The sequence below is a fragment of the Cataglyphis hispanica genome, chromosome 19, assembly GCF_021464435.1.
Source record: "Cataglyphis hispanica isolate Lineage 1 chromosome 19, ULB_Chis1_1.0, whole genome shotgun sequence".
Lineage (NCBI taxonomy): Eukaryota > Metazoa > Arthropoda > Insecta > Hymenoptera > Formicidae > Cataglyphis > Cataglyphis hispanica.
In genome coordinates, this window is record NC_065972.1 from 2,336,837 (window position 1) to 2,362,500 (window position 25,664).

Genomic DNA, 25,664 nt, shown 5'->3' on the forward strand with positions numbered 1-25,664 from the left:
TAACGACACAGTTTAACTCCGATAAGGGATTACTTCTCGTTTCTGCTTGAAAAGCGCGAAATTAATTATGATTAATCTTGTTTCGAGATGCGCTCGTCTCCATTCCTCTCGCAAAATCTTCGCTCGTCGAGACGATTAGATTGACGATGCGATTGGAAAATATCTTGTTGTTGTTAATTTATAACGCATGCAAATCAAGTTGAAGACAGTTTCTTCATTCTTTGAGATTAGATGATATGACTATATCATCGTTCACGGAGATTGCAAATGCAGGTTTTTAATTTTTTTTATTAAATAGATGGGAGGAGATACACGCGCGCGCATCTTCTTTGTATTTTGAAAAAAAATACCGGAGGGATTAAATTCTCAACAAGGGAAATCAGAAAGAGATGCGTCGCAAGCGGAAATCACTTATTAGCGTATATTTCAGAGAAATACTGTCGACAGTCATATTCAGATACGAGGACAGTCGTATCAGTGAGAAATACTGCGGAAAATTACGCTCTTTCATTTATCAAATCAGTATACATTATATTATTAAGCTACGAATCCTTTTCCTCTCACATACATTTATTTCAATATATAAATTATCTATATATCTCGTGTCTATATATTGTTATATTATTACGTTACAAAAATTATATGCCTATTTTTCTCAATTCCTGCATTATAACGAATACACTCATTTAGAGAGATTATAGTTTGAACAAGTAGTAACATAAGATCTGAACCATTATGCAGACATAATTGTTTGCATTATTACACTATCATTGTGCTATAAACTATCCTGCTTTAAATTCCAGGTTCTCTTCGTTATGCCAAGGGTTTGGAGTAAAGCGACGTAACGGGAGCGAGAGCGGGGCAATCGACGGGATGGCGGGCGAGAGGGTTGAGGGTGTTCGTTGGCGGTGGCGGGGTGCGTGTAGGGGATGCGAGAGGAGGGATGCCAGGCCGCCCGCCGGTTCACCCTCACTAACCCTCGGCTCGCTCGACTCTTCAGTGCGGCCTGAACGGTTAACCGGCCTACTTCTCTCTCTCTTTCTGCGCTCGCCGTTTTGGTCCCGCCGCTGCCAATTTTCGTCGTCGTCGCCGTCGTCATCATTATCATCATCGTCGCCGTCGTCATCATCGTCATAGTCGTCGGCCCGACATCGCCGCACCGTCAACACCATCGTCAACACCGCAGGCCGATCGGTGTTTTCAATCTGGATGTAGTAACATCGCGCGAGAAGAAATGTGAGACAAGAAATCCTATCAGAAAAGGACTCTGTTTTCCCTCTCGCCCTCTCTCTATCTATCTCTCTTCCCGTCTGCGAGTAGCTCGCAATCTCCGCGGCGGCTCGCCGCTGCGGATAGCCGGCCTAAAAGGAAGAGGAGGGTGGTTGTTCGCTCGCTCATGAGTGATTTTTTTCTCGCGCGGTAGTGTTGGAGACTGTGACTACTTGCCGAAGAGAGTTAACGTATCGCGAGGAGACGCTGGGACACTCGGGGAAGATTGCTCTCTATTTCGCTCTTTTCCTCGTCGACGACGTTCCGCCAACGGACGACGACGAACAGACGCTACCTCGCTTCGCAGCGGTAAGTGCCTATCTCTTTTTATCTCTCTCTCTCTCTCTCTCTCTCTCTCTTTTTCTCTCTCTCCCTCTTCTCTCTTGTGTACTGTGTGTTCCGAAGATCGATTCCCCTCTCTCTTTCCCTCCCTCTTTCTCTCCATTTCTCTCGTTTTATTACGCGATCTCCCCTAAAAAATATACGCCTCTCGTCTACGATCGCGCCTCGTTTCATCATCTCGTTTACTTCGTTTCGTCTCTTCTCTCATTATTTTCTCTATTCCTCATTATGCTCGTTATCCTCTCCGCGCGGCCCCCGGCGGAACGCGACGCAGAAGGCCGTGAATGTCTGCGACGGCGGGTTGTAGCATGCAGAGAGAGACAGAGAGAGAAAGAGAGAGATAGAGAGAGAGCTGCGTGGATCTGCGTGGGGCTGCGTAGATGACAGGCGGCAGGGGTGGCCTGTGACGGTTGACGGCTGACTCGGAGCATCCGCAGTCCGGATCGTTTGTTCGCGATCAAAATCAAAGTTCGGAAGAACGGGTCCAATTCTCCATTTCGTAATGCATCGTCGAGACTTTCTCCTCACTTTAATCTTTCCCTCCGATTAAAATCGCGAAATTGCGCCCGTCGAATTTTCCGCTTCGTAAATCTTTCTTTTTTTTTTTTTTTTTTTTTTTTTTTAATGACTGAATTTATTTTAAACGAGCTATAATTTGCGGCGAAATTATCGCGTGAAGTAGAAAACATTCGAAATACAAAAATACAAGGATACAAGATACACATGTACATACATATACATGTATGTAAACACAGGGTGCATGAAATTATATGTCTCGCAATGTTCGGTCGCGAATTAAAGATCCGAATCTAAAATGAGTTTTACAAGAGAAGCGATGAGTTTTCCAGATAAGGAGAGTAGCATTATAAAAATATGCGCTCGATCTCCCTGCGATCGCTCTTCAAAATTTTTCAGCTTTCCTCTGTATGTTATTTATTAATTTTTTGCTTTGCCAAAAGTCTAAGCGCACTTGCATACATTTTTTTTATTGACATATCTCATTCGATCGATATTCAGATCTTTTTGATCTGCATAATATGATAAATAACGCGTCTATACCGTGACTCTCTACTCTTTGAAATGATAAACCAGCGTACTTTAAGTACGCTGGCTTTTTCTTTCGCCGAGTATATATATGTATAAGTATAGGTGTACGTTTCTTCTTATCGAAAAAAACTTGAATTCACACATTTGCAGATCTTTTGTGATGTACGTAATGTAAAACGACGTGTCGATTCCGCGCAACTTTTTCTTTAAATTATAGGCTTTTAATACGCTTCTCTCTCTCTCTCTCTCTCTCCCTCTCCCTCTCCCTCCCTCTCTCTCTCACTTTTTTCCCCCTACTGACTACAGTAAGTACGGTAAGTACGGTACATCCTTTCTTTAAAAAGGATCGTCTCGATTTGTGCTTTTACATAAATTTTTTACATGAGCGAGGTATACTGGATAATGTGTCGATTAAAGGCCGCACCATTATCCATCCCCTCCGGCCATCCTCCCCTCCACCCCCGGTTACTCGTTGTGGAATAATTAACCACTATGCAGCAGCGTACCGCGAAACGACACGATCGATTTTAGGTCACGATCGTTCGCCCGTAATCGGATTAGTTTCTGCAACAGAATGATAAGTAAGTACGACAGCGATAAACAATTACGCTAGTATCAAAGAAACGAAAACGATAAAGGATAACGCTATCGATAACGTCCCGAGTTATTATTGAGCGAAAAAGTTAGGTACTTCTTCGGGTATTTGAAGTGAAGCGAGAGTGATGTGCGTTTGGCGTTTTTTATTTATTTATTTTTTTTTTATTTTTTTTATTTTTTTTAAGTTACTATAACGCGCCAATAACGACGCGCTTAAATTCAGTGTTTACTCGAGAATAATCTTGGACAATAAAGAGAGTAAGATAATAAAGGAGAGTGATTTCTTTCTCTCTATGTAATACTCTTAAATATGACTTTCGACGCTTCGGCAGTGTTTCTCGCAAATTAACGCTAGCCATTATAAGATAAAAGCGAGTGATATTTCTATCAAATGAAGACTTGTCATTAGGCCTGTTATCGCTCCTTACTTTGCCTAGTCGTAATGTCGTTGATGACGACGTATCGCCAATGTCGAAAGAAAAACATTTTAATCAAAGAGGCTTTTCTTTCGCTCTATTGGTAGAATCGAGTCTAATTTCCTATCCAATTTGTGCTACGACACTTTGTGCTACGATATTACGGCAACGTCGTCGTCATCTGTTATATCTGTCAAACTGTTCCTCCCGATTAGAATGTAGAAGCGAAAAAAAAACACACGTCACTTTGGCGAAACAACATCGCGTATCGCTCTTTTAGCATAGAGGCCTCTGTAAATACTTTAATACGTTACGTTCGATCGTGTCCTGCCATTATTTACTAACACACATTCGCTATATACACGAGAGAGAGAGAGAGAGAGAGAGAGAGAGAGCGATCCTCTATTTTTATCTAAAGTTATAACCGGCAATAATCGGGATAATTTATCGCTCGTCGAGATTTTCACGGATCGGCGACAGCTTCTGCATCCGTTAAGCGTGTCGTCCGATTTCGTCGCGAGAATTTCTCGATCTTGATCTGATTCAGTCTCGATCAATCGTGTTAAAAATTCTCGACGAGGATGCGAAAATGGATACGACTGCGACACGAGAAGGCGACCTCAAGTTTTTCTTTAATACAAGATTGTGCTATTTCGGATAACCGGACGCATCCGTAATTCATCTTTATTGAGATTCATTCGCGAGTTTGATTTTTCACGTTTTTTCACGCGTATGTTCGAATCGATGCGATCCGATAACAAATGAAGGAATGTTAGTCGAAAGCTCGGTAAAGCGCGAAAATCGACCTAACTGCGAGAAGGGAAAAGTTGGAAAGCTATCGGATGCTGGGGGAAAGAAGGGAAGAGAGGAAACGGAGCGTGAACGCGGAGAGCAAATGTTGGACGCGCAAACACGCGCGGGGGTGGTTTGGCCTTTGCTTTTCGTTTGCACACCCAATCAGGATCGGACTAAAAATAGGAGGTACCATGTGACCGAGCCGACTCTACGCTCGATTCCACAATTATGCATTTCCTCGATTCAACTCGCCGACTGTCATCGTTTTATCAGCAAACGCCTGACGAGACGCGACGCGAGAAATTCGCCGTCAATCGCTCGGTTTCGTTAATAGAGAGTTTGGCTTGTCAGAGCTTGCGGCGCAAAAGATTCGAACAATTTGCGATGACTCGAACTATTCGAAGTGGAAATGTTGGACCGATAACAGGTTTGTGTTAAAACAATAGTCATGATCTGTTTTATTAAACGGTTTAATCAAATCAAGTTGAAACGATTTAAAGAAAATTGGAACAAAAATACTATTCGAGATAAAAAGGAGATAAACGGCTTCTATCTATTTTTTTATTTAATGTAATCTAAAAAAAATCAATTTAAATAAATTTAACTATTTAAATATATATATGTATCTTTTCAAGCTCAAAGAATTTAAAGTTTAATCTTGAAATTCTTTTTTAAACTTCGATCATTTGAGAATTCCGAGCACTGGAATCTAGACTTAAAAAAAAGACAGAAAGTTTTATTTCTTTTATTTTTTCCCTTTAATGAGATTCATACAAAATCGAAAAAGTTTAAATAAATTTTTATGTGGATTATTATATTACAATCGTTCCTTTTTTATTTAAAAATAATAATACTGAAACAGTCATTTCATTTTATGTAGACGAAACTGTATGTATTATTGCATTGTCGTCGAATATTCATTATGTCGTAAATTGAAATTTATAATTACTTCCATTTCAGTCACAATCAAATTATTCGCATTTGCAGATAGGTAATGTCGTAAATTGTTTTTCGGAAAAACACACACGCGTTTTTTTCCAAGGATTTATAAATATGTATTAAATAGGTCAAAGTCATCCCACGTGTAATTATTATCTATTGAAGATGTTTTTTTTTACGGATTTAAGAATATTAATAATATTTTTTTAAATACTACAACACATATACAAATATTTTTTCTTCTTTTTTTTTTTAATTGCGTTACTAAGAATATTACATTTCACTTTAAACGCGAGTAAATGTAGTTGCTTCGAAATCTTTTGTAGATAAAGACTCGAGTATCCTCGCGAGTGCAAAGTCACGTTTCACCGTTGATGAAATCAGCGCTTAAGAGCCGGCCGCGTTTCAAGAACGTACCTATATAAGTCCGTACGTCGTCTTAACGCGATTTCTTAAAGCGATAAATCGACGAAGCACGGGATTTTTCGAATAACAACTCGCCGAATCTCTTGATCTGCATTCTATCTTCTCGCACGTGATCGAATTATTTTTATATGACAAAAGTAATAATATAATTATAATAATTATTTATATTGTAACAATTTTATTATATAAATTTTAATTTTACCACGGATGGAGAAAAAGATCTCTTCGCCTAAAACTTCCGCTAATAATATTATTATTACTCAATACATTGTCCTTTTATATGTATTTACTAAAAGCGTGTATAGCGAATTCTCTTTTTTTCTGAATTTAAAAACACCTCTCGCATTAAGTTTGAATTTGCCGAATGATCGCGCGAGGTCGATCGCGCCGTCTCGTTCGATCATCGCGGAAGTAATCGGTGAAAGACGATCGAAAATAAGGAACCGGCAAACGAAGGAACAAACGGAAAGAAGGAAGGCACCCCGAGGGGGTTTCGGCCGGCGAACGATTTTTCTTTGCCGGGTTGCATCGCGCTGCATTGCGGCTGCGACGCGACGCGACGCGGCACGATGCGATGCGACGCAATGGCCGTACGTGTTGTCGTCGTCATCGTATGTGCGCTCGAAAATGCGGTACTGTCATTGTCAATCACCTGATCGGAAATAGAGAGAGAAGCGAAATATGTGCTCCCGTAAATTCTTTACAATATAAAAAAAAATTCACTAAAACTTCAGATGCAAAGTGTCTGCAGCCTTTTTTGCAGACACTGTCCGAATTTTTAGATACACACTCTTCTGAACTTTTAAAATTGATTCCGATGAATAAGACAGATTCTAAAATTTTATTCAGACATCCAGATCTGAAAATTTAGATAAAAACGAGTATAAATTAAAAAAAAAAATTTACAATATAACGATGTAGATGAATAAGCGAGCCGAATAGAGATTCGGTGCCCTTCTCTGGATGACATATGATCAAAAATTAGTTTCTATTATTAAAAATTGTCTCATTGTTGTGTGTAATTCATAAATATGTTGGCACTTTTATCGATTATATCGTGGTCTCTTCCACTCACTGTGCATACTCTCGTAATTTTATTTTTGTCTTTGCTCCGAAGAATTGATTCTGGGAATAAATACGCGCGAAACAGGGACGCGCGTTTTGTTTGATAATTGAAATCGTCGAGATTACTCTCTCTCTCTTTTTACTTCTCTATAATAATAAATTTTTTATTCTGAATCTTGTCATTCTTCCTCTTCATGGAGAGTTTAAAATATAAAATGAATAAAAAACGTCCTTCTTCGCGATTTTGAGATTTTATCGAATTATCATTTTTTACTATATATTTGCTGCTATATATATATATATATATATATATATATATATATATATATATATTTGGGCATTTTGATATTCACGTTTATTCCTAATGTACTCCGATTTTTCAATTGTCGAGAGCTAGCTCTTTCTTTCTTTTCTTCTAATAAAAGCAAGGTTCTGTAGAAAAGGAAATCCCACAAAATTCCATTCCGAGAGGATTGATCCGTTCCACGATTAGCCCGCGAGATCGACCGAAGAAAGAAAGCTCGGGGGGAGAGTCTGGGGTGACGGAGGTGAAGTGAGAAAAAAAAGAGGGAGGGTGGAAACATCGAGGAATGAGACTGATTGTGAGAGAAAATAGGACTCGGTGTCTGGTTCGGTGCCTGGTACATTCTGGTTGCCGTTGTTTTATCGCGCATGCCACACGAACGAGCGAATTTCCGATTGCCCGCCAAATATCAACCGGCGGCCCGATATTATCTGTTCTCTCTCTCTCTCTCTCTCTCTCTCTCTCCTTCGCGAAAGAATCATTTACGGCCGTATGTTTTTTGACGCGTCCCGTGACAAACTGGGCCAGAAAAATCAGGGAGAAAAGTTTTCGTAAAATTTATAAAATACATACACACACATATACACAGGTCGGCTTATCGATGAATCTCAATTACTTTTCACGGAGTTGGCGCGTCGCCCGCTTCGCTTATTATCGTTAATGTATTCGGAATTGTCGACTCGCGCAAAAAAGAGAGAGAGAGAGAGAGAGAGAGAGAGAGAAAGAGTTAACGAGGCGGGAGACCTTTAGTTTTAACGTTGCGCACCCCCTTTTCCCCAACCCCGTCGACTAAAAAAAAACGCAGCGGGCTTCGGACGCGAAGCGGCGCGGCGAGTCGCCGTTAGATTAGGTCAATATTTGGCTCGCTTACGCGGGTAACCGGGTCAAGGATTGCCCGCTCGCCGTCGCCGAATGCGTCTCTATCGCGATCCGATAACGTGTATTATCGATGTATATTCTCTTTCCACTCTTTTACGCGTCTTTCTCCTCTGTTCATTTTCAATTTTCGATACTCGTGTCGCGTGTTAACTCGCGATCCGCTTGATAAGCGTTCACTTATCCAGGAATATCATTCTTGAACGACAATTTTTCTTTAAACCTTGCAATCAGATATCAAGTGTGTGTGTATTAAAAATTCATTATTGTTATTATTACTATGATCGATGCGGCGAGGCATACATTTATCTCCTATATTTTACGTCTCTCGCAGGTATATTCGTCTTCTTTAGAATATCGCGCGACAAATTTCAATCTCTGTCACAATGGGTCCTAAATAAGTCGCTGGGACCGAGATATCTCTTTCGGCCTCAATCGAAGCTGATCTGATAATACGCGGTGCTGGTGGAGGATATGGCAAACGGTCGGGCTGACCTAGAGATGTCACTGGGTTAGCGTGTCCGTGGGCCATCCATAACTCCTCCCCGTTCATCCCTCTTCCCCGATGATACCCGGCGATACACGCTCGCTTTTACCCTGTCATAGAGACGAGACTGCGGGTCCGACTGACCCGCCTCGCGTGTTTCCTACCCGCAATGGCGGAATATGTAAGCCGACACTTGGGTGTCTTTGGCAAGAAAGAGGACGAAGAACGTCGATGACGTATAATCGGAGTTGAGAATAATTAAAGGGACGAGAGCGTGCCTCGATCGTTAATTATTTTCCAAAAATTTCCAAAAAGAACACACCATCCCTAGACGTTATCTCGCGGTGTTATTCCGGCATAGACGCTTGAAGAGACGAGTACTTGGACGAGTACAAATCGTTCATCCGGATGAACGAGGCTGTAAACAATGCCGCGGTACCGATTCATCCTCGAGCGGACGCAATAGAAAATTCCGCGTCACGAGAGAAGAATGCCCGTGCGCGCTATTTTCGCAGAAATACCCCGAGAAACGTCGGTACCGTATTCTACAGGGTGTCCCCAAAATCATAGAATATTTTCTTTCATTACAGCGATCCGGAAAGCTCGTCGTTTAATGATAATACTTACTTTCGTATTTTTTATTTTACGTGCGTTCATGTATGAGCGAAAGTATCAATTCAAAAAAAAAAAAAGTTTTAACTGAATTTTTATTTAAATAGACCGTTTGAATACCTACTCTCATCTATTTCCTTTTCCCTGGAACTTAATTTGTCCTCGCTAAAAAATGGCGTTTTTTGATTTTATTTTTTGTAATTAACAAAAATGTTTTTAACGAAAAAATTTGACCGCGAGATCTTTGCGGTGAGAAGGACGTGAAAGATTCGATAAACTTTTTTTGAAACGCCCGATATAGAACTGTCGATGCATATTACTACGTCGAGCAGAGTTGGTTCTCGTTTTTCACCCCCGCTCTCGCAAGGGATGATTTCCTAAATGTCCGCGTCGCAAAATCCTCAACGAGCCGCAGTGCAGCCAGCCAAGCTGAGGCAGTGACGCCCTGACCTTTCGTTTCTCGGTCAACGATCGTCCGTGTGTCTGCATCCTGTGTCGGTGTGTCTGTGTGTGACGAAAATTCGCAGACGTTCCGTCCGATATCGTCCGAACCGAGCGGGGTGAGCTGTCGCTCTTCGGTTATCCTTAAAGAGACAGTTCAATTAAACGGGGCGGCCTTAACAGGGGGTGAGCGATTTTACGAGAATAGAACGAGGCGGACTATTTCGAGTCGGACGAATAATTTTCAGGAACTTTCACAATTTCATAATTACCATGCGTTTAATTATCGAGTTAACGCGGGCATTATAAAATGTCTTCATAAAATTTGCCTCGAAATGTACTTTAATTCGTACACTCCGAGATCTCTCTCGTCCCTTCCTCTTCGAGCGCGCGAAAAGATTCTCCACATCCCGCACGCGGAGTGCTTTTCATTTCCCGTTTATATGCGAATTCCACGTTGGAGGGAAGGCGGATACACGGACGACTGGAATTTCTAATAAGCATATATATATGTATATATATATATATATATATATATATATGTGTACGTATGTATGTGTACGTATGTATGTGTATGTACATGTCACACGCGTCTTTCGGCATTCGTTCTCACCAGCGACGCACGTGGAATACGTGAAATAACGAAATCGTAGATCGCCCGCGGGGAGAAATGAGATTGCTGGAAATATCAGGTTTGATAGGAGGAGGTATAGGAGAAAACACAAGAGATTTTTGCTCGCTACGCGACCAAACTTCGTAATCGAGTATTTTCGACAGAGCCAGTCTTATCGCTAAAATGGAACTCTTTTTATTCTTTTTTTTTTCTATTCATCGCTTATTTTCTAGCAATCATTTATCTTTTCCTTTTCATCTTTATCTCTTTCTTGATGCTACACTCACTTTGTTGCGCTATATTTCGTTTATATCTGATGTGCATGCCTGTCTCTATTGCCCTGAGGGCTAAATGACAAACGCGTTTCTCTCTCTCTCTCTCTCTCTCCTCTTTCTTCCATAACGTAGTAATCCGCAAATAATGAACCCACGGTCCCCGTTTGTCAGTGTGTTTCATCCCTCGCTTCCGACACACCCTCGTTCAATCTCTCCGATCGCTCATGTCAGTCTACGCTGTTCTGTTGCAGAGACGGACGATGCTCCACGAACAAAGAATGTAGACGGAGAGGGGCAGGGCAAGAGAGCGGATCTGCCTGTCGCGGATTCGGAGGAGGACATCGCCGTTGTCTGAAATCTAATCGAGCACCTTCCTCGCGTCTTCCTCGCTGTAAGTATCAGAGAGAAAAAGATAGAGAGATAAGTCAGAACAGAGGATTCAAAAGAGAGAAAAGGGGAAAAAATGGAGGTAAATCTGGAATTCAATTTCCAGATGGATACCAGCGCAATTGTTACTTTATCCTCGGAATAAAGCGTGTGATTTGGAAGAGAAGAGCTACTTTTTATCCCTTTATCTTATCACGCTTTGATCAAAAAACGATTCTTTAATATAATTAGATAAAGTGTAAGGAGACAGAGTTTAATTTAAGAGTAATTATAACAGCAGTTGAATGTCAACAACGATTGCAATTAATAATTCGATGAATATTTCCTCAGATCGATTATAGTAATCCTTAAAAATAAAAAAGATAAAATAAAAATATTAAAAATAAAAACACAAAATTATATTGTATCTCACGGAAGAAGCTCTCTCGAAAATTCGGCGATCAATCTACGCGCAATTTCAGCCGCGCTGCTATGGATCACGACCCTATCTATCTATCTATCTATCTATATAATATCAAGCATCATGTATAATGCTGCCGCAGTGTGCCAAGGGAAGTAACTAGTCGGCTTCGTGGCTCTAATGCGGCGACGGCCTCGCGCTGTCACTCTCGTGACCGTTTGCCAATCGTCGTCGTCAGTGCTTCGTCGGCGGGGCGCCGAAATAGTCATTATTGTCACGGTAATCGCGATAATCCTTCGCTATCCTTAACGCGAGCGCATGACTCCAATCGAGTAACTAATTAACTGTCATAAGTATCGATATAAGCGGGAGGAGAACGCACGAGAGGACGTCGACGAGAAAGTATCGCGCGACAAATTTCGAGAGAGACCTCGGGGTGAGTCTGAAAGGAAAGATCTTAATCCGCGATTCACCCTTACTTTTCTCCTTTTTATTCTTGTTTTTTTTGCCTCTTGAAGACAAAAAAATTAACAGACTTATACGGTCTGGAAAGGTTCTGAGAATCGATAAAACTAGACGTTATTCGAATGAGTTGAATAATTGGAATAAAGAGGAAAACATTAAGAGCATTAAATTGAATAGATACTAATTGTGCTGCTAATTAAATAAAATATTTAAATATAATCGATATCGCGAATTTGCTTGGAGAATCGCAACGTTGTTTCGGCGTAATTTTCTCATGAATATTTTAATTACAGTACAACTCTGTAACGTGTTAAAGTAAAGTAATAAATTCCAATTTCTGATGACGCGTTTTACAGCCGCGGCCTCGTGTGTAAACTTCCGCGTGCGACGATGGTTCCCGTGGACGCGCTGCGTGTGACCGTACGCACGTTCGGAACACGTAGAAGGAAGTTGCTAATCAACGTGGACCTTCGTGTGGTGTAACTAGAGACTACTATCATCCTACTAATCCCTCCTAACGTGTGTGAGACGGGGAAAGGGAGAGAGAGAGAGAGAGAGAGAGGGAGGGACAAAATCGACGCGTGTTATCGGGCACGGCGCGCATACATTATCATCTCGGTGTGCGAAAATGCATTTGGAAATTTATTATATATATTCTCTTCACAATATATTTTTTTCCATCGAAAGAGTATAACGAATAAAGATATTACTTGTTGCACGTTATTTTTTAACGACACTTTGTTTAGTTAATTTTGAAAGCCGACTTGGCAAAACTCTCGAGACACCGATAGTTTTCAAATTATTGTAAAAGAAGCTTTTTGTAATGTTAAAATTAATTAGTATTAAAAAAGTTACATTTTATTATATCGACTTTGTAATAGAATTTAAAATTCAAGACTTAGTTACAGAAACATATTTTGTTGGAAAAAACGGAAAGCATTTCCCAAGTAATGATAAGCATTCAAGACAATCTCGCTAAGGAAATATTGATTCTAAATAAAAAAAAAATTATTTATCATAAAGAGATTACGCATTATTTGCATAAAAAATATCAGAAATATTATGATGTATAATTGCAATATTGTAAATGCGATGCAATATATCTATCGATGCAACAATGCTGTAAATATTCTAACATGTTCTCGTGTCATTTTTAAAATGTATTCTTCTATTTCATTTATCGATTAAAATTATCGATTAAAATCGATAATTAATTGCAAAATGTCACCTCTCGTGATTTTTTAATCATTATTTTATATGTATTTAAATAATTTAGATTAGCCTGTCGAAAATATTCGATGTGTAAAAAGAAAAGGAAATATTAAACGCGATGAAAATTATATTTTTAATACTTTATAAGTCAAAATATTTTTTTTCGATGTTTTGTTTCTATAGCATTGCACTGTGACTTGCAAGATTGCAATCTTATTAAAATGTTTTGTACTGTATAAATAACCCTGATGAATCATCGAAAATTTGCGTTTAAAGCGTTGTAGATTTTATTAAAACAGGATACGCTTTAATTTGTAATTCCGATACATTGTGTATCGCTACACTCATTATGCATTATTTCGATATATCGAGAATATTAACGCGGACGTAAAAAATGTTCAGGTTTCGACACACAAGTACATCGACACACAGGTACATAGACATATATATAAGGTTATATAAAGTTTGATATCCAAGATGAAAAAATATCGACGTAAATTATCAGTTGGAAAACACTTCACTATTTTAAGTTTTGAATGACACAAATCTAATATTGCAAATAACATTTAAACAAAGTATAATAATAACATATATCGGGACTGCAATTATGCATACGAATGGTAGAAATTCAAAATTCATCAACTTACAAAAATATGCGGGAAAATAAGCAAGGTCTATCTAAGGTCGCGTATCATCTGTCCGTCAATTATATAACGGCCTTACCACGACAATATCATGAATGCTCAGCGGAGAAGTGGTATCAGAATAGAAAGAAGCATGTAAATATTATTCAAACGAAACCAATTATAATAATTGCAATAGTTGCCTCTGTCCAAGGATGCCAGAGTCTTTTATAATCGTGCAACAACCACTTTACGTGAATCTTTTTATGTGTGTGCGTTTCTCCGATAAACAAAATTATCGATGCATCTTTACATTCACGAGAAAAAAATGGTAAGAATAAAACACACACACACACACACACACACACACACACACACACACACACGCATACACACTCTGTATTATTGTTTAAACATCTTTGAAAGGAGGAAACATATAATAATATTTTTTCTTTCTCAGCAAATGCCTAATCCATATCGTCAATCTGTAAATCAATATTGAAACGCTAATTTAAAATTAATAATTAATATATAATTTAAGTAATATCTAATTAATATATTAAATTGATTTGCTGAATATATAATATACTTATTAAATTAACTTAGTTAAATCAAATATTAATCAATTTTATCGACGTGGTTTCGGATGCTGAAAACCGCAATGTCTCGTGTTTCACCGCGAGGCAGCTTCAATTACCACCTCGGTTAGGGTTACTTTGTCATATGAAGATAACTTTGCACCAAGGGGAGTTCGGAGCAAAGGGAGTTGTTGAGAGAAGGGTAGATAAGAGAAAGTGAATATTTAAGCAAGAAGATTAATATATTAATTTCTCGCGACATCCCTTGTTGGTCATACGCGCTTCTAAACTTACTTTTTTCTATAAAACACCCCTCGAAAAGTTATCTCCGCGAGGACAAAACATAATTGACACGATGACATTTTGACGGAAACCGAATCCTTCGAAAATCATCCCCGGCTTCTCTTTTTCTTCAAATCCATCCAATAAAATTTGAGAGATTTATTTTCCTTCAGATTGTTTTGAAATTAATGCGTTTGCAATTATGCACCGCCGTTGGCGCATTTTTCTTTCGCGCTTGTATCTTTCATATCAACCGTGCTTGCGTCAACCGTATGAAACATAACACATTCTGGTTGGAAATATGTGCTCGCGATATACTCGATATATATGTATACAAAAATATAATGTAATTTGCGAGATGCCAATAACATAAATTTTTTACGAACGCGTATTCAACACATACAAAAGCATTACTTATTTTTTCATCCCATATAGGGATTATATAATTATTGTGAATAACATTTTCACTCTTAAGAATCGCGAATCTCCCTATCATTTGTCACATGAGAAATGGGCAGTTTCCGATAGATTAATCCCTCGCACTCTTTCATCGCAACATTTCCGATCGTAAAACGGAAGACGTAATCGGAAGCAACGTGACACGCAGAATTGTTCCCTCAAACATTTGTATACCAAGTAATTTGTTTATTTTCATTTGCATCGTACGTATATAATAAATATATGTATCTAAATATACCTTACGAGATTTAATGCAAAAAAAAAAAACAAATTAATTACAATTAATAGTTTTGCAAAAGTAACCGTTTGCACAGACACGTGTAGATGCGATTATAATTTTTTTACAATATATTTATAATTAACGATATTAACGATTTGTTTTGCTCTCTTGCAGCCGAGCAGGCAGGATGTCGAATCCTAAAAGTTCCTGGCGAACCGGCCCCGGCAGACTGGAGGTCCTCTTGGCGCTGAGCTTGATCCTGCTCCTCCTGCAGCCGGATCCTTGCCGCAGTTTGCCGTCTCATCGTAGCAGACATCACGAACACGAGCTGCACGTCGCGCAGGAGGCATCGTCGTCGTCGTCATCGTTGTCGTCGCGCGAAGAATTCGACGTCAGGAGTTCCAGGATCAGTGAGGAGCTACCGCGAGCGTCCGCCTTCACCGGCGATCCGATGGTCATACGTATCAGGAAGGGTATGGTCCGCGGCAAGACTCTAACCGCCACCACTGGCAAGGAGGTCGATGCCTGGTTCGGCATACCTTACGCCCAAAAACCTCTTGGTAAGCTTTGCGAGGGAAAAAAAGCGAGAAAGGAAAAAAATTTTAAAAACTTATAAAAAATTGAGAAAATTGAAAACGAATAACAAAATTATTGAAGAGGATTAATATTAAGTAGATCTTATATTTGACCTGTGATCCTGATTGTGCAGGTCGGCTGAGGTTTCGCCATCCGCGACCGGTCGAACGCTGGTCGGGCGTGCTAAACGCGACCACTCTGCCGAACAGCTGCGTGCAGATCCTCGACACGGTGTTCGGCGACTTCTCCGGTGCCACCATGTGGAATCCGAACACGCCGCTGAGCGAGGACTGCCTGTACGTGAACGTGGTAGTGCCGCGACCTAGGCCTACGAACGCCGCTGTCATGGTATGGATATTCGGTGGTGAGTTCCCAGTGATGAGAATCCATCATCAGTCTATCGTTCATTTCGCACCTGGTGCAGTGACAGCTTTGTTCTTTGTTATACGCTTTGTTATAGCTTCAAGAAGTTCTGAGAAGCATTATGTAATATGTAATCGTTTAAGATGCCTTTCCTTCGAAATAGTCCTCTCTGTATATTTCTACCAACGACTGTAAAACTGTCGGAAGTATTATTGAAAGCCATTTTGCCTAAGCTCTACAGTCGTATTCTGAATGACGTTAGCAACGTCATACTGCGTTTTTGTGAAATAAATTATGGGAACCTTTTGAAGCTATACTAGTACTACACTAGAAAATTAATAAAACGTGAAAGAAAAAAAATATAATTATATAAAAATTTATCATTAATTATAACATAATATATACATAATTTCTTTTCTTAATTTTTATACATATAACAAATTTTAATATTATGTACAAATAATATTAAAAAAAAATAAAAATAAAAATAAAATAAATATATATATATATATATATATATATATATATATATATATATGAATGTATATATGTGTCCGCAATATATTGTGCGGCCGTAAAATCCTAGGATTTCTGCGACCTCTCTTTCAGGCGGCTTCTATTCCGGCTCGGCCACTCTCGACGTGTACGATCACAAAACCCTTGTCTCGGAGGAGAACGTGATCGTGGTGTCGATGCAATATCGCGTGGCTAGTCTCGGCTTCCTGTACTTTGGCACGTCCGATGTGCCCGGTAACGCCGGTCTCTTTGATCAAATGATGGCCCTGCAGTGGGTGCGCGACAATATTGCTGCTTTCGGTGGCAATCCCGAAAACGTCACGCTCTTTGGCGAGAGTGCGGGCGCGGTCTCTGTCTCCATGCACCTTCTCTCACCGCTTTCCAGGTCAGTTTAAATCAGACATTAAATAAGACAGCAAACAGAGGGATTGAAAGCAGCGAAGGAATATAGAAATAATTATTTTTATTTCTTTTTCAATATTTTATATTTATATATAAATTAATATTTTATTTTTTATACATTTTTATATAAATTTTATATAAAATATAATTTTATATAAAATTTAGTATACACACCCAAAAAATATAAGTTAAGATTATTTATTATAAATTTTTAAAATTATTTATTATAATATTGTATTCATATATTATTATTATTTGTTAATAACGGCGAAATAAAGATCGTTTTTTTTTTCAATTCTCGTTAAAAAAGCCGATACGGGATTTTTGATTTCAGGAATCTGTTCAACCAGGCCATCATGCAATCGGGCTCACCGACCACGCCGTGGGCGATAATCTCGCGTGAAGAATCGATCGTACGCGGCATCCGGCTGGCAGAGGCGGTCGGTTGTCCGCACGAACGCGACAATCTGCGCGAAGTGATTGACTGTTTACTGACAAAAGACGCGGAGGAGTTGGTAAAAAACGAATGGGGCACTCTCGGGATCTGTGAGTTTCCGTTCGTGCCAGTGATTGACGGTGCATTCCTCGATGAGACCCCGCAACGTTCTCTCGCAACGTCGTCCTTCAAGAAGACCAACATCTTAATGGGTTCCAACACTGAGGAGGGTTTTTACTTTATCATTTACTATCTCACGGAACTGTTTCGTATCGACGGTACTGAGGATGTGAAGGTTACGCGTGATCAGTTCATCAGCGCCGTGTCCGAGTTGAATCCCTATGTGAATCAGATCGGTCGGCATGCCATTATCTACGAGTACACAAACTGGTTACATCCAGACGATCCCAATTCGAATCGCGATGCTCTTGACAAGTTGGTCGGAGATTACCAGTTCACCTGCAACGTCAACGAGTTCGCCGGCCGTTACGCCGACACCGGCAATACTGTCTATATGTACTACTTCAAGCACAGGTAAAAAGATCGATTTGTACTTCATGCGCAAGGCATTCGCACAGTGTGATAACTTTGAAAAATTGGAATTATTTTATTTCGGACAGTTAACAAATCGCACACAGTTATTTAAGATATAGTTTCTTAATAAAATAGTCTTCTTGTGCAACTATATGTGCTTTTGTCAACAATTATCAAAAGAATTCTCGGAAGCTATTTCACGAAGATCTTTTTAGCTCTTTATTCTGAAATTGAATTAATAACGACATACATTAAGGGGTTAACAAGTTAATAATTTTTTTTTTAATAAATTTATTTATGTGTACAAAATTCATTTACTTCTTTAATCGCATACGATCAAAAAAAGTACAATTTTAATCAGATCCGCGAACAATCCATGGCCGCGATGGACTGGAGTCATGCATGCCGACGAGATAAGCTATATCTTTGGGGAACCGCTGGATCCAACCAAACCCTTTACGCAAGAGGAGATTCATCTCTCAAGGAGAATGATGAGATACTGGGCAAACTTTGCAAAGACGGGGTAAGATTCCATGTATAATCTGATTTTAATCTAATAATCTGATTTTAATCTTCAGTTTTTTTATATATATATTTTTTTAATAAACAAATATATATATATAATATATTAAATATACAATTACATTCTAATTTTGGAAAAGTAATAATCTATAAAATCGACATAAAAATAAAAAAAAAATATATATATACATATATAAAGTAATAAATAATTATATTATAATTTATAAATATGTTTATATCGAAAATTTAAAGTTGAATACATAATTAGATTGATTTTGGAATTATTATTTTTTTTTTTTATTAATTAGATACACGGATAAAATACCAATATTTTCTGATCAATCTAATAATGATGTGGATAGATTAATTTCAACGACTTGAATTATTTAATCGTCATGTCGATTCGTATGTATATTACCGTATGTATTATATATCCCAAAATTTCCATTACTCGGAGATATTTCGTTGCCGTGTCAGGACTGCGATATATTTAGACGTGTGATTTGTATGATCGGCCAGGGATCCGAATGTGGGCGATGCCGGTGGATGGTCGTCGGCTTACTGGCCGCAGCACACCGCCGCTAATAAAGAGTACCTGACCTTGGACATAAACAGCACGGAGATCGGTAGTGGGCCCAGGGTGAGACAGTGCGCCTTCTGGAAGAAATACCTGCCGCAGCTCCTCAGCGCTACGTGTAAGTATTATAGTTGTCATAGAAGTCTTGCATCAATTTAGAGAACGCGACGCTATTGAGGGGGGCGATTGGTCTTTTATAGAAAACGTAAAGTAGAGAGAATTATTCACCCCAATCATAGATGATCCAAGACTCGTTGCGATTGCACGACCGTGTTGCGTCTTTTGAATGCAACCGGTGATCTCGTTTGGATCGAATAATCGATCCAAATGCGACCAATGCGACCCTATACCTATTATAGATGTAAACGGGAATGACAGGGGTTGAAATTCATCGAACCATCGAGGCCCTCGACTGCGTTACTTACCGCGCTCCGCGCGCGGATTGTCTTGTGTATGACACCTGTTGAGCGCCAAGTACGTTTGATTGTTCTCGCACGCTTGAGAACTGCTTCGGAGAAATCGCATTCCTCGACGTAGCTGGGTAATTCACGTCGAACACAAACGCTTCCTGCTCCCTTCTCTCTCGAAACTAGCGTCTGGGAGACAGACGCTCTTGTATAACGTAAAATCGGACCGAAATAAGGGTCCACTGTGCTGAAAAAGCACAGAGGTTTTTTGAAGAGGACAGAATCCGCGTGTTCGATTCGCGTTCGAGAAAGGGTGAAGCGGAAATATCGCGTAGAGGCTATTGTGTGTATGAAACGAAACACACTCGGACGCGAGCCAACGCTCGACTTTACATCATTTATTCAGAACCGCTATCAAGTGCGCTTCGTCAAGTGTCCCACTTAAGGACGGCGCTCGCGCTCTGCCGCGGCTTCGACGACGGGAAATCTCGCGAGGAAATCTTACGAGACGTATACACAGTCTACCCCTTTCATACAGTCAACCGCCGATAGCTATATTTTCCGTCGCTCTTAACAGCCGGGGGAGGGGCAGGAGAGGGAGAGCCTTATTCGTAGCCGATCGTTATTTGATGGATAATAATAATCATGGTATCTCGTGTATGATTATCGCGATTAATATAACGAAGCAAGATGCTCGCAGAATTTTAACAAGTTGCCCCTCGTTTCAAAAATGCAATTCAATTATTCATGATTGTACTATAGAACCGTTGAAGAAAATGAGAGCGAAATATCTACCGTAGATACTATCGAAATGAAGAAAAAATTCTAACGTATACGAGAACGAGGAATATTTTGATTAATTTATATATATATATTTTTATATATTTCGATTAATTTTTATTATTTTAAAACACGAATAAGAGGAGAGAAAAATTCTTGGAGATAAAAGTTGACGAGTTTTGCGAATGAAATGCGAACACACGAGAGTTAATATAATTAATTTAAAATAAAAGAAAGAAGTATAAAGAGAGGGGACAGATCCTTCTCAAATGTCGACAATTCAATTCGAAATCCAGGACCCTCATGCAAATTAATTAATCACATACGTTTGTAACGCACCGCGAAGCGTGATCGTCTCTATGGGCAGATTCATTAACGAACTTTTATCGCTCGTGTATACAATACATCTCCGCGTTCGCGATAACGGCCTGAAATTTGTATCCACTTGAACAAAACAGTGTCGCTTTATATGATAATTATTACGATTACGATATAAAGCCCTGATCTCGCTCGCTACGCACGCTACGACGTGTCGGAATTAAACACTGTAGCGTGCGTGGCGTGTCATCGCGGTCACGAAAGTAATGTCGCTCGCTGTTTTACGACGAATGTATTATACATAGAGATGAGAAAAAAAAAAAATATATATATATATATATCTATCCTGAAAGTTCCTTTTTTGTCGTTTCGCGCGCGCGACCGAGCGCGAAAATATCGTTCTTGTTAGGGAGAAAATTTCATTGCTCCCTCGACGCATATATCGTGACGGAGAAACGTCGACGGGAAAAGGATCACGATAACGAACTCTCTCGTAAATTTCGCATAACTTCGGAATAAGTTTTATAAGTTTTTCCCGTTAAGACGCGAACGGAAAGAAAAACACTCTCGCGCGAGAAATGTTAAGAAACGCGTCACTGACGCTACCAATATTAAATCTGTCATCTTTCAAGCGAGAGAGAGAGAGAGAAACAAAATATTTCATCTATTCGCAAATGTAACTTTTAATTTATACGAAATATCTAGCCTAATTTAGGCTATGAACTATATTTGTTTATTTATTATCGATCTATATTTTTGTGAGACAATCAAAATCTTATTTTTCTTAAATATTTCAAATATGTGAACTGTAAATGATAGTTTCTAGGTAAAATTCTAAAGCGGTAAATCAGCAAAATTTAATTAAAAATTAAAAATTAATTTGAATAAACGTTAATTTTATTAATAATAAATAACTATATATAAATACTCACTGTATTTATATATTTGTATAAAGTAAATCTATTTTCAACAACCCTCATACATTAGCTTCAGATCTCGAAAATCATCCGTTTCCCTGATTATCAAAAAGAAAAAAAGAAACCAGGAATGCTAGTATAAATTAAATACAGAAAAAATATACAAGATATTCTATATCTACGCGAATTAATTATAAAATACTAGTGTGTGTATGTGTGTATTTCGTATAATTAGAAGAACGCCAGATACACGTTTTTAAATAAGAGAAAATGAAAAAAAATCTCTTGGGTGAATTTTCCGGAGATAAGTATGTGACGTGAAATTAAAACAACAGGACGAACTCTCGCGAGGAGAATAATTATATATACATCATCAAATATTATCAAATAACAAAATATGAGAATTAAAAAAAAAAAACAGGCTGCCTTCTTCGCAAATAAATATATACAAAATTGAGAATCGAAACTCGAAGTTGAGAATCGAGATTCTCTCGCCAAAGTGTTTCGGCTACGGATTGATACCTTTCATTAATCAGTCGGCGGTTTCGCGGTCTGTCGTCTCGAAGATAGAAGGATGAGGAGGGAAAGAAATGAGAAAGAAAGGGGGAGAGGATTGTGTGGGATAAAGGGGGTTAAACGCCTGGCGCGTTCTCGCGACCCGTTGAGAAGTTTCTTCGGCCATGTATGCGATTTCCTCGTCATCGCACGTGCAAGCTCGCGCGGATTCGCGACGACGCGGTTTAGACGCGCCGCGAGTTACTTACCCGTGACATCGATCCGCACCCTGCCTGGCGGCTGCCACCACCGCCACCACCGTCACCACCGCCACTACCATCACCACCACCACCACCACCATCACCACCACCACCACCACCACCATCACCATCATCACTACCACTACCACTATCACCACCACCACCACCCCCATCCCCACCCTCATTCTTCATCACCCCTGCCCCGTGTGTTCTGCTGGTCCGATATACTACCCCCGTTTACTTGGCTCCGCGCTTGTTCGTTTTGTTTCGCTGCGCCAAGGCGATCGAGAAGCTCTCCCCCATCCCCCTTCCTCGCGCGTCGATCTTGCGACGCACAATGCAAAAATTTGCCTATCTCGTCGATCTGAGAGAGAAAGGGATCTTAAAAGACTACATAAAGTTCGCAAATGTACCCCGCGTCTCCACTTTTCGCTTTGAGATTATTCGGTCTAAATATAGATCAATATGAAAGTCAGACTTGATACGATGTTGTTTGGGGAGAGAGTATATTTATTTTTGCAAGAAATTAAAACTGAAAGTTAAATCTAATTAAACTTAACTTGATTTGTGTATTAGATAAACTTTGCTCTGTTGTTACGAGATACTATCGTGTCTCTTGATAATTAACGAAAATATTGATACAAAAAATATAATGTATATATTGTTTTTTTAATATCGCAAAAATATAGTTTTGAGCTGATAATGAAATTCAACATTAATTAAAATTAATAACATATATTTCTAAGATGTATAACTTATATTAATAGTTTAATAAAAATGTCATCTCTCAAGTTAAAATTTTATATAGATAGACTGATATTATCTTTTATATTTGGCAACAGTAAAATTTTGATCATCTCTCTATTAAAGATTCACCTCTATTAAAGATACTTGCTCATAATTAAACATCTTTTATTCGCTATTATTTATTGAGCTTAAACAAAAAATAACAAAAACAGGCTCAAAGTAATAATGACACTAAGTAAAAAAAAAGTGACAAAAATATTTTAAAATTATTTAATATTTAAAAATATTTTTAAACAGAAAAGAGATATACGAATGTTCGAATCGAACTATTTGAATGTAGAACTTTTTAATATACAAACAATTTGTACAATTGAAAGTCTAAAATTCTAGAGATCAGCAATCATTATTTTAAAATCGAGACTTTTGTTACAGCAAAACTGGAAATCGCGTCCAAGGAGACCTGCAGCGGCACGAGCCTTGCCAACTCCGGCACGACCCGGATACTCCTGATCTTGAGCCTGTTATTGACCGGCCTCACTATTCTGCCTCACATCCAGCACGACGTCAGAGGCATCGTTTAGCTCCCAGCCGCCGCTGCCGCCGAATCGGTGGTCGGCCGACGAGCCGCCGTCCTAGCCCCGTCGAGCAGCATCAGCAGCATCAACAGCGGCGGCCCGTTTTCTCCCTGAAGAAGAGGATGAACGCACGCGAATAGATGGATGATGAATGGAAGAAAAGCGAGCAAACAGACGAACGAACGAACGAACGAACGAACGAACGAACGGGAAGATGACGGCACCGCGTGAGAAACAGACATATCAATAGTAGACAAGTGCTGGATCGCCAGGAAATCGACGATGAATAAAACAAACATGCCCACGTCTGTGAAAGAGAAAGAGAAAGAGAGAGAAATCTCGCTCGGTCAGAAAAACTATGGGGAGAAACTCTTGGAGAACCCAGTGGAATCCGGAACTCAACTTCTTGACGCGTAACCAGGAGAGAAAGGGGAAAATCGAAGATCGAAAGATTCGAAGCGACGATGATTCGACGAAAACGAAGGACGACGAGAGGGTAAGAGAATAACGAGAAGTATCGGTTCAATATAGCGAAGCGGAGATGATAACGCGAAACTATTGGCGAAACAATATGCGGTTAATTGCGTTAATTATAGTTCCTATAGTTTCCTGAATCATCACTCCCAGATTTGACGTTCGCAAACAGAGCGAAGAAAGTTCGGAAATGCATGAGAATTTGAAGATTCGAAGGTTCGAAAGTGCGCGAAGATTCGCGAGAGAGATGCGAAAACTTGAGTTACCGGAAGTTATCGCGGTGGGAATTCTCGTCGCATCGTAAAACTATCGTTATGACTGACATATCCCGCCGCTCAACGATTTCAATCTCGCCTTATCTGGAATGCGAATAGAAATCGTTTTTTTTCTTTATACTACCCTGCCGTATATTGTTATGTGGGTCACCATCATACGGGGGTTTTATGAACAAGAATCGCTGCATCGCAACGTGTTTACTGTGACATTACCCCGCGATAATGTACAAGGTGTTTCACATAGATAAGATACAAACCGGTATTTTTCTTATAAAAATTAAACATCTTTGGTAAAATTTTCGGAAATACATCGTTTTCGAGATACGTTATTTTTCATGTCATATTCTTATTGCACAAAGAGATTCAATCGCTAATATTATAAAAATTGCCATCTATTTTTTTTTATTAAACATTTTGCATATATAGTGTTCAGTAATTTAATAATATAGAGAAAGAATCTTTATTAGAAATTTTATTAAATGTTTAGTACAAAAATTTATTTTTTATCAATTTAAAAATAAAATTAAGTGTTTTATTATAAAAATATAAATATATATCAAAATTTATATCATGACAGAATTATCAAAACTTTACACAAGAGAAAAAAAGATGCTTATTTTTTATAAGAAATACGTATGTCTCTTTATATGTCGGATGCAAATACATATCTAGACCGTGATTGAAGTGAGACTTCTGTAATTTTGCCTCAAGTCTCACTGGACCCGCAGAGCTTCCTTTGCAATATAACGAGATCTACATTCTTTGGGAAAAAAAAAACCTGATCTACTATCAAACTCTGTTCTCTTATCAACGTGTCTGCTTCTGTTGAAAAAGGAATCAGTTTCTGTCCGATGGGGGATCAGTTCAAATCGATATAAAACGAATCATGTTTCTGCTTCATAAATATCACATATCTAATCTGACATGACAGTATTACATTATTCTATATCTCGTATCGGCATCATTTTCAACATTTGCATTGTTCCATTATCGATTGATATCTGGCGGGATAACAACCAGTTCGCTTTTATCGCGTTAGATTTCAGTCTCCGATATGAGAGAGATTAATGACATGAAAAATCGAAACGCGCGCAAGATACTCAATTAAGGATTTATCTAACGAAGTAAATTATTTCCCCTCGTTTGTCACAATGTGCACCGATGGTGCGCACGATGCATTCGTATCGCGATTCGTACTCAACAGCCAACGGAGATGAGCGCGACGTCGCGTGAAATTGCCGTTGCTGCCTCCTCCCCCAGACCGACTCAGCATTTTCGCATCTACCTCCACATCTCTCATGTGTGCGTTTACCTATATACATACGCAGAAAAGTGGCAATAGGGTGGGCAATTCGATCTA

At 39.1% G+C, this 25,664-nt stretch overlaps 2 protein-coding genes across 4 annotated transcripts in view; both read left to right on the forward strand.

The window, feature by feature from the left end:
- Positions 1-883: 883 nt before the first annotated feature.
- On the forward strand, positions 884-23,562 carry LOC126856475 (acetylcholinesterase-like). Of its 2 annotated transcripts, XM_050605001.1 has the most exons (9): positions 884-1,578; positions 10,756-10,895; positions 15,305-15,690; positions 15,840-16,070; positions 16,679-16,970; positions 17,322-17,957; positions 18,319-18,480; positions 18,999-19,174; positions 23,413-23,562. In XM_050605001.1, exons 3-9 carry the CDS (start codon positions 15,318-15,320, stop codon positions 23,559-23,561), a joined length of 2,019 nt encoding a protein of 672 aa, XP_050460958.1. In that variant the 5' UTR covers positions 884-1,578; positions 10,756-10,895; positions 15,305-15,317; the 3' UTR covers position 23,562. The 2 variants fall into 2 exon arrangements, with proteins under 2 accessions (XP_050460958.1, XP_050460959.1); XM_050605002.1 differs by lacking the exons at positions 884-1,578; positions 10,756-10,895 and adding an exon at positions 11,530-11,727.
- A 351-nt stretch (positions 23,563-23,913) lies between these two features.
- Positions 23,914-25,664, forward strand: part of LOC126856465 (protein lap1) — a 21,516-nt gene continuing 19,765 nt past the window's right edge. For both annotated transcript variants that reach the window (XM_050604982.1, XM_050604980.1), the window contains exon 1: positions 23,914-24,051. In XM_050604982.1, the coding sequence (XP_050460939.1) occupies positions 23,914-24,051 (138 nt within the window). The remainder of the gene's footprint in view (positions 24,052-25,664) is intronic.